This window comes from Sceloporus occidentalis, unplaced genomic scaffold (assembly GCF_023333645.1).
Source record: "Sceloporus occidentalis isolate IW3139 unplaced genomic scaffold, rSceOcc1.0.p SCAF_15, whole genome shotgun sequence".
Lineage (NCBI taxonomy): Eukaryota > Metazoa > Chordata > Lepidosauria > Squamata > Phrynosomatidae > Sceloporus > Sceloporus occidentalis.
The window spans coordinates 10,427,013-10,437,422 of NW_028316995.1; the positions used below are offsets into that span (position 1 = coordinate 10,427,013).

General features: G+C 39.0%; 1 protein-coding gene across 1 annotated transcript; it reads left to right on the plus strand.

The window, feature by feature from the left end:
* The first annotated feature begins 5,436 nt into the window (after window positions 1-5,436).
* On the plus strand, window positions 5,437-10,093 carry LOC149303226 (U2 small nuclear ribonucleoprotein B''-like). Its single transcript, XM_089481572.1, has 6 exons — window positions 5,437-5,500; window positions 6,423-6,595; window positions 7,231-7,371; window positions 7,743-7,796; window positions 8,951-9,039; window positions 9,934-10,093. The coding sequence occupies exons 1-6, from the start codon at window positions 5,437-5,439 to the stop codon at window positions 10,091-10,093; spliced, it is 681 nt and encodes a 226-aa protein (XP_089337698.1).
* Window positions 10,094-10,410: the final 317 nt, after the last annotated feature.

The window sequence follows — 10,410 nt, forward strand, 5'->3', positions numbered from 1 at the left end:
CATAATGTGTAGAAAAAAGCAAAAGAAAATAAAAACATTGGGTATTTCTAAACTCAGGACAAATAGTAGAATCTATTTAGCAGGTTTTTTCATTACCTTTTATAGATGAGTACAGTAGCGTACCTAGCGGGGGGCGGGGGGGGCGGTCCGCACTGGGTGCCGCTCATCAGGGAGGTGCAAACTTGCCGGCACCCCTCCAGAGACGGACAGTAATGTCCGCCGCTGGAGGAGAAGGCTCGCAAGGGAGCGGTATCGGAGGTCTGTTATTGGGCATACCCTGGAACCCGGCTTAAAATCACTCAAGGGAGCCGGAGGTCTGTTAAAGACCTCCGATACCGCTCCCTCGCGATCCACGCGGCAACTGCTGCTGTGCGCCGGGGTTTGTTGTCAGATCCCGGCGCACAACACTGAAGCCGCGCCCACCGCCGTCCGTGCCCTCTGACCCGGAAGAAGACAGAAGAAGAGGAGCGAAGAAGACAGAAGAAGAGGAGCGAAGAGGAAGAAAAGGAGCTGACTGCTGTAAGAAGAAAAGAGGAAAGGTAGGAAATCATTCAGTGAGAGTGGATTGGTATGTGTGGAATCTGTGGATTGGTATGTGTGGAATCTGTGGATTGGTATGTGTGGAATCTGTGGATTGGTATGTGTGGATTGGTATGTGTGGAATCTGTGGATTGGTAAGTGTGGATTGGTAAATGTGTGAGAGTGATGGGTGTTATGCTGTACCATTTCCAATGTCTTTTTCATTATAGAATTATGCTTTAAAGTACATCATAACTCCCATCACTCTATACTGTTCCATACAGTGGCAGAGCTGGGAGACAGAGGCCTTGCACCCCCACCGCAGGACTCCTGAAAGGTAAGTGAACTTCAAAGGGGGGAGAGGGTAGATAGGGAGAAGGGAGTGAGACGGGGGGATAGGGGGTAGATAGGGAGAAGGGAGTGAGAAGGGGTAGATAGGGCAGAAGGGGGTGAGAATGGGTAGATAGGGAGAAAGGAGGGTAGCAAGAATATTGAAATAAAGAGTCAGAATGAGAGAGCGAAAATGAATGGATTAATGTGTGGATGAATTGTTTGAATGAGTGAGAGAATTAATGATTTTGTGAGAATGCATCAATGAATATGTGTAAATAATTTGTGTGAAAGAATAAATGATTGTGTGAATGAATTGTGTGAATGAAAGTGAATTAGTGAGTGACTGTAAAAGTGTTTGTGTTAATCATAGGTGTATAGTTGATTTGCCAAAAAGGCAAAGATGGTATAAGCAGGGTGTTTATGGGACAAAAATGGCACAGGCAGGGTGTTTATGGGACAAAGATGGCACAGGTAGCGTGTTCATGGGACAAAGATGGCGTACACTCGGCTGTTTGGGAACAATGCTGACTCATGCTGGGCTGTTTGGGGGCAAAGATGGCACGTCCTATGTGTGTGTAATTTGAATGCTGGTCAGGTTCTATGTGGGCAATGTGGACGCTGTTGTTTTTGGAGGGTTATTAAAGAAAGCACTATTACATGTTCAGTAAATGGTTTTTATACGTATTTATTTTACTTATAAGTTATTAATTTATTTTTTCAGATTTCTTGTTGTTTACAGTTGACATACAGTTTACAAATTGGTGCAATAAATATTCTTAACATAATTTTGTAGATGTCTTTACATTTGGTGGGGGGGGGGGTGCCACTTACAGGATCCGCCCCGGGTGCCAAATACTCTAGGTACGCCCCTGGATGAGTAAAAGATTTTTCAACTAAAAGTTAGAAACAGTCATTTTTTTCTAAATTTTTCACCATATTTTATACTTTTTTTAATAGTAAATAATATGATACAATCAAAACAAAGTCATCTAAAGAAAGCCCTTCTTGTCCTGAAAAAAATCCAATATCTAATGTGTGTGGGTTCAGTAAACGGGAAAGAAGAAAATTACAACTAAACACGAGCAGCGCAGAAATGTTAAAACGGCCATTGTCACGAAGGGTACAAAAAGTAAAATCAGCCTTTGTCACGAAGGGGTTAAACAGCAGGGTGAGGATCCAGATCCCCGTAAGTAGGAGTCCTATGTGGCAACCCGGCTAATCTGGATCCAATTTACCCCTTCAGAAAGTGAGCTCCGCTAAAGGTGGGATCCTAGATCACTTTCTTGTTTTCTTTTAACTCTCTGTCCTCTTCTCCTCCCCTCTTTTTTTCTTTCTTACGTTCTCTCCTCCCCTTCTTCCTCCTTCCCCTCAATGCTCTGGCAGGTACAGTTTTTTTTGCTACGCAGGTCCCCTGGGTGGTTGACTCTCACTCTGTGAGGGCGTCCCTAACTTGGGTACTTGGGTGCAATCTGCGGCAATGTTTATGGTTTACTTTCACACTTGGATGTTTTGCCCTCGTATTCATTCTGTATGGATGTGCATATTATACACACACTGCAATCTGCTTTGTCTTTCTATATTTTTATGAGATGCTTGTACTGCATATATTATTAAACATTTTCCTTTTGGTCTTCTTGTTCCCTTTCCTTTTTTGATAAATCTTCAATATGTTTTGATTTACAAAAAAAAGTTGAAATCCCCGCAAATAAATAATAATAAAGTAATTTGTTTTTCATTTGTTTTGTTTTTAAAGTAAACCCTTAAGCCCAATGGTTTTTCTTAAACTTTTTCCCTCTAGGTATTTGGTTTGTATTTTCAGTAGAATGACATGTTGTGAATCATGAAACACTGCAACTGATCCAGCATGTGTGGGGTATAAAGGATTCTGATGCCCTAAAAAACAAAATCGTCACTATAAAAATTATTATGGTGCAATTTTTTAACAAGTGTTATTTTGACCATCGCAATGGGCAGGGGAGACAGACGAAGACAGGGGAGACGGACGGGAAACACAGGGGAAGATCGGTTGAACTCGGATGTTTAAATCCCAGGTCTTCACAGGTGTGTACCTTGCAAATTCAGATGGATGTTGCCTTACATTTCAATAGGTTAAATAATAATACATAATTAATAAATGTTCTCTCCTTTGTTTTCACCTTTCACTCCTTTCCACATTCAGCTCTGACAGCGTGATCGCATCTATCTAGGTTGATGAGGAGGTGATGAGGAGGCTTTCTGTCTTGGGTTGTGAGGTTCTCTACGTGTGAGCTCGTTTGCACACTGACAGGATCATCATGTGAGCGCTCGTCCTGGTTCACGAGGAGGCTTACTAAGTTCAAAAGGGGGCTAGCTCTCTTCAAAGGAAGATGAACAGACTAAGCCATATAGCAATATATTGTCAACCAAGCGGTTCTAATACTGGCCCTCAAAGAAACCTTGACTTGGCATTATTTACAGATACATTTGAATCACCTCTTTCAAGCAGAGATATCAACCATAGAATACTAGTAGCAAAAGCACCAATTTGGAGTTTTATGTATTATCCCAGCTGGGTATAAAAGGAACAAGTCAGTCAAGAGACTTTGACCTTCACTCTGAGATTGGGGCAAAAACCCTGACTTTTCAGGTGTTTATATAGCGACATCATAGTCTATAGCACTGTACATTTCGTACATTTGTCATAACAATTGACACATCACATAACAATTTACACTTATATATGCTAAAACATCCTAAATATGGAAACATGGGAGATCTGCATTCCTTCCTTTAAATTTCATCTCAATCTATATTGAATGGCGCAGAAATGTTTTCACAAACCACCTATCAAAGAGAACGTAGGAGATCCAACGTCATAATATTAATATTAGACTTATTTTACTATAATGTTACACAGTTCCACCATTAAAATGGAACGTTACTCGGTTTTCGCAATGTACATTTTGAGTTTGTTCCACAACGGCCCCCGTAGAGAGGGGTGGGGGAGGTTTCGTATGCAGCTGTAATCTTGCCCTTAAGAAAAATGGACACCGCCGTCATGTGACCGTACTAGAGCAGACATACGCTCCTAGATCGTACGCCTGCTGAGTGAGAATCAGCGTGTGACGTCAGTACCTGTGCCGTAAAGCGCCAGTAGACGCGTGTGTACGGTAAGATGAGTGTTTTTATTCATTTGCTTCTTTATTATATCACGTATGTGGTAATATTCTGTGTTTAATGCCTTTACGCGTTATCGCCTGTCTTAAGCACCGTGTTGAGGTTTGCTGTCCTGTTTACAAGCGTTGTTACTATTTCTCCTGTATCAGTGAACAGGCCGGTGCAAAAATCGGCGCGGACCCATTATAAGGTCTGCAATCCCAACGTTTCCGGTTATGTTGTTAAAATTTGTTAGGGTTTGCATCTTATTCTACCAGAGAATTCTTAAATTAACAGTCACGTGTCTTCAGTTCATTCATTCCTTACTTTAGCGGTAATCTTTTGTGGGTTCTAATAGGAAATTGTGTTTTGGAGCTTAAAATTTACGCCATCACCCGATTTTTAAATCTACCAGTCATCCAGATAATGTAAAGGTATAATTACAGTATATTATTAAGGGGTATATTAACTAACTGCAGACTTCCAGGTTTTCTAGATCTAGGGGAAACTTATTCCATTCGTGAATTCCTCTGTGTCCTGTCCGTTAGAGGATTTACCCCCAAGGTGGGGAGGAATAAGGGCGTTTAGTGACTTCTCTTGGATGATTAGTGGATTATTTCAGGATATTTAAAGTCCCTGCTGTTCCTAGCCATATCCTTCAATAAGTAATGCTTTAATTTTGCGTTGCTTGCCAAACAACGGATAAGATATTGAAAGCTATACTGGCTTGCCCATGGCCGGTTGTATTCATCAAAATCAGGGAATATCTACATCTTTCCATTTGGTGATTTGGTTTTTACAATTTAAAGATTAAAACCTGTACGTGGAGGCGGTTTGTGTCTTTAACTTGGGGGAAATAATTTTTGTTCTATGGATTGCTTGATTTCCTTGTCTATAATGTGTAGGCAAATGAATTAAGATTATACTTAAATACTTATTATGGGTTAATTCACTATAGGGGGAGAGTGTTTGCAGGAGGGATCATGCTTCAACTTGACTTCATTTTACTGTAAAAAGAGCCAAACCCAGTGAACGTGCAGGAAAGCCTTGTCTGACCCTGTATAATGTATTGTTAAATCAGTGTCACTCATTAAGTTATGCATTATACAGGGTCAGCTCAGCACCTCATCCTGAAACGAGGGAGTTTAAACCTGGTGAAAATAGTAATCCGCAGAAGTGTTCATGGATAATTTATTTGGGATACAAATACTTAATTTTATTAAAAATGTATTTTCTATTTTTTTTTTTATACAGTGGATATTGTTTGAGTCTTTAACTTTGTGAATCAATGAAGATATAATTTCCTTGCTGTTATTTTAATTAGAATATCTGTTACCTTTCTGGTTTATATTCTGTTCGGTGTCCATTCAGACGATCTGTGTGATTCTCTAGACGATTGTTTAATTCTCTCCTGTTCATTTTTCCCCAGTTCCATAAAATATCAACACAATGGACATTCGGCCAAATCACACAATTTACATCAACAACCTAAGTGATAAGGTCAAGAAAGAAGGTAAGAAGAATGTTTGCTATAATATATCTCTGTTCAATTGGATGCTAATTAACTTTATTAGAAATCATCTAAAATGTGTGCAAAAATAAACAGAATACTCCAAAGGGATTCTTCTACGGAAGAATTAGTAGAAGAAAATATCTCATGGCTGCACACTCTAATACTACAAACCTCCAACCATAAATACAAGAGGTCCCCAACTTTCTTGTAGCAGGTATGTTAGACGTGCTGTTCCATGAAAACCAAGCATTCGCTGGACAATCTTCAAAAGATATACATTAGTAGATTTTATTCCATGTAAAAACCTTCTAGAAGCTTTTTCAGTGGCTCCAAAAACATTCGCTTTCCACCGAAGCAGATCTGGAAAGTTTTTCACTGATGTTTCCCTTTTTCTTGAAAACTCCTGGAACTTGATTTTAACAATAGTCTTGGGTTTTTAGTCATTCCTTTCTGATGGGATTGATTTTTTTTTTCCATGATTCACTTACTAGAGTCTAATAATCTCCTATAGTAACATTTGATTATAGATCAATTTATTTATCAAGGTGTAAGACTTCAGAGGGTATTTAGTTTTCTGGCATGTAAAGTAAATATGACAAAAAAAACATGTCTATTAAACTATAATATAATTGGTATTTCCCATTTCTTGTACTTTTTTTTTTGTTTGTCGAGATTACATTACATTTACCCAGAGTACCTGCAGCTTTGACTGTGACTACTTTTAGGATGCTGGTTGAAGATATTATAAAGGTGGATAATCTGCTTCTCTGAATAGTTAGGTTTCAAACGGTGTTGGTTTCTATTCTTTTTTTTTTTTTTTTCTCCATTCTGTTTTTTACCGCTTGGATAACATATGCTTGTCCTTAATTGATGTTGCATCTGACAGTAATTGGTTTCTTTTTTTTTTTAATCTTTCTTGCAGAACTGAAGAGATCTTTGTATGCCCTGTTTTCCCAATTTGGCCATGTCATGGACGTCGTAGCTTTGAAGACTATGAAGATGAGAGGACAAGCTTTTGTAATATATAAGGAACTTAGCTCGGCCACAAATGCTCTGCGTCAATTGCAAGGGTTTCCTTTTTATAGTAAGCCAATGGTGAGTGTGTTACGTAGACACGTGTGTTTGAGAGCAATGGGAATACCAATTTATTATGAAAACATAGTATACACGGTATGTCCATTTGACTAAATATTGCTAGATGAGTTCATTAGAAACTTGGCTCAGTGTATATTTTCAGGTATTGTTTTCTTCAATGTGGGACTATTTTGGGTGTTGTGTACGCAGGATGTTTTGCTTACTAAAGCAAATAATTTTTCTTTTATATATAAATCTATTTTTGGTATTAAGCTAGGCATCCCAAGGCAGGTTAGCGTTAGCATAGATTGATCTGACACGACTTACGTATATTGCCCTACGTTTGAAATAATGTTTTAATGTACAAACAGAATATAAATACATGCATAGACTCGGAAAGTTTTCTATCAGCCGGTGCGTTTGTGCCAATACGCTATTTGCAGTTTTGCGTTTTATATACATATAAAAATGCTTTCCCAAAAACACTGGGAACCATATACTGTCGAACACAGATATAAGTGATATGAATTGCACTGTTGGTGGGACAGCTTACAGCCAATTTTAAAGGTATAATCCTATAAAAAAATCTAATTAATGTAGAAGTACACCAATGGTTAATATAATCTTATATAATTATATTTTTGCTCTACCTGCAGCGTATCCAGTATGCAAAGACAGACTCTGATTTAGTAGCGAAGATGCGTGGTACGTTTGCAGACAAGGAGAAGAAGAAAGACAAGAAGAAGAACAAGGCTCTAGATTCCGCAGCGAACACAGCAAATAAAAAGCCAGCACTGGTAACGCGTGATACTGTTATCTCCGATTATGGATGTATGCAGGATGTATTGAGAGTCAGTGTAGATATTAGGAGAATGGAACATGGATTTTTTTTTATTCCGCTTCATTTTTGGAGAGGGGTGTTTTGTTAAATGTTTCTAGCTTGCATGCTGGGTTCCATAGGGATAGTTTAGTCTCAACACTTCAATCAAAAGCAAAACACAAATCAGTTTGCCATCCTGCACCTCTAGTTTGTAACCATCTCAGCATTGTTTACTTTTTGCTAGTATGTACAATATTTAAACTTACAATCACTGTTGATTATATTTGTATTTCTAAACACTTGTCATTTTTATTACCTTCCTTTTTGACATTTTTTTTTTTTTTTTAGGGAGAGACGCCAAATACAAACAATACTTCTCCAGGAGCGACACAGAGCCAGCAGGTAACATTCAGTTGGACTGTTAATTACTCTCTATAACATAAGTATGCTTTAGGAAAGGTGTTTGTATAAAGTAAAATGTGTATAAATTAGATCCTTGTGAAACATTTGAATATTGCAAATACCGTATTGGCTCGGATATAGGCCGCACCCTAAAAGTTTAGTGTTTTTTTTAAAGAAAACGTTTTTTTCTTTTCAAAAAAGCACCAAAAAAACATGCTGCCACTCTGTCCGTCCCCCCCCGAGATATACTGCCACTGTCCCCCCCCTGAGATATGCTGCCACTGTCCCCCCCCCCCCCTCCGAGATATGCTGCCACTGTCCCACTCTGCCCCCCCCCCCCCGACTTACCAGAGCAGACTCCTGGGTGTCTTGCGGGGGACATCTACGCAATACGCGTATACAACTTCCGGTGCCTGCACTCAGCGGATGTGCCGGCACCGGAAGTTGTATACGCGTACCCCCCCCCATGGAAAGTGCTGGCAGGGGAGGCTGTCTGAGCGTATCGGAGAGTAGGATACGGGTCCCCTGCACCGCTGCGGGGGATCTGTATCCTAACCCCGCTGCCTGCCTGGCGCCCGGGACTCCATGTCCCGTGCGTCGGGCGCTAGACCCCGAATATAGGCCACACCCCCACTTTAAAGACTTAAAGTGGGGGAAAAAAGTGCGGCCTATATTCGAGCCAATACGGTAAGTAGATAAATTGAAGTATTGCCAATAACTGAGCATTCAAGGTGCCGTTAAAAAGCTGTCTTCCTAGACACGGGTGAGCAAAACCTTCCTGTGACAGACTTGCCAGCTAAAACAGTTGAGAGGACCAAAATAGTAAGCAAGGGCCCAACTATGCCTATAAATGTGCTGCTTCGGGGCATTGACGTGGGCAGCGGCATGCATGGGAGTGCCTGTTATGTGTCTTTCTTAATTCACACTTTATTTTGTTGCATTTCCTTTTAAGAAGCACCCCTGGTTCTTTCTAGATGTGGCTCTGTGGCCCTTCTAGAGCAGAATCTTGCTGTAGTAAGCGTAATAGGTATACATTGATCCTTGGGCATCTGAACTTAAATTGTAATTATAATATATATTCTAAACCTCATAAAGGCTAAATTAGGAGATGGCTTTCTTGGATACAAGTAACCCGTAAACATTTTGTTTTCTAGGTTCCTGATAACCCACCAAACTACATCCTATTCCTTAATAATTTACCTGAGGAAACCAATGAGATGATGCTTTCAATGTTGTTCAACCAGTAAGTGCTACATACTTTTCATAACAAGTCTTCTAAATACATGTTATATAGATTTCTTTTAAGTTTTAAGGTGGAATGTTGGAAGTTTATCAGTGGAATGCAATTTTAGCGTTTGGAAAAATATCGTGAGAACATTTCTTCATGTCAAAATACTTATGTATTCATACTTAATTCTTCCACATGCCTATTATTGATTATATTTGCAATTGTATTGTTTTATTATAAAGATTTTCATAACCCATATGAGAATATGATGGTGCTACATAATCTAGTTGTATAGAGGAGGCGTATCCACTGATTATAGTAGCTTTTCTCATTTTCTAGCTTGGGAGACTATATGAATGAATTTTTTAAGGGGCTGATGTTTGTACTCGCCAAGATGAAATCTGTCTTGTGAAGACCATGTGTAAAAAAGTATTTTCAGTATGCATCAGGCTGAAACACAGCTGAAGTTTGATACATTTGTACATATTTCCCACAATGCTTAGTTTCCTGTAAAATTTTCAGTGACATCTCCAATTCCATCTAAGGTGTGAAACCTAAGTCCCTTCATATTCATTCATCCACTGCATATTTGCACTTTTTTATAGCGTTTGGTTAAAATGCAGGGCATTTAATATTAATAGTAGTCTGTTCACATGTATAGAGGGGAGTCCATATACAAACGTGGTCATATTTCTGAGGAGAGGCACCGAGGGGGCAAGAAATTCGTTAAGGACCCAGATGCAAGTGAATTGGACCACTAGGGCTCTAGAAATCATGAATCCTGATGTATGGTCCCTAATTGCATTGGGTAAAATAGGCATTGTAATGAGAAAGTTAGCTTTAGTGTATGTTTTAATTATGTCTGAGCCAAATATGTTACTATATAATTGCACTTTCTCTTACTTATAGGTTTCCTGGCTTCAAGGAAGTGCGGTTAGTACCTGGAAGACATGACATTTCCTTTGTAGAGTTTGAAAATGAGACTCAAGCAGGAGCTGCACGGGATGCACTTCAAGGATTTAAGATAACACCATCCCATGCCATGAAAATCACATATGCTAAAAAGTAGAACACCGTGAACCTTATTGGACTTATTTATGATACGTTTTTGTTCTGGAAGATTCTTCAATTACGTGTTGCCTGTTGGATTTTATTACCGAGAACTTAATTTTGTATAAATAAATGTTTTCTTTCTTCTACTTTTTTTGGTTACATTTTTAAATAATGTTTTTAGTTAGCCTGTCAGACATTATCTGTACATAAAAGATTAGTTGTATGATTCATTGCGAATACCTTTTTTTATTTTTTTTAAACGCTTTTGCTGTGGCTAACCTTTGTTGCATATTTCGATGTATATTACTTTCTACATTGGTTGATATAACTTTC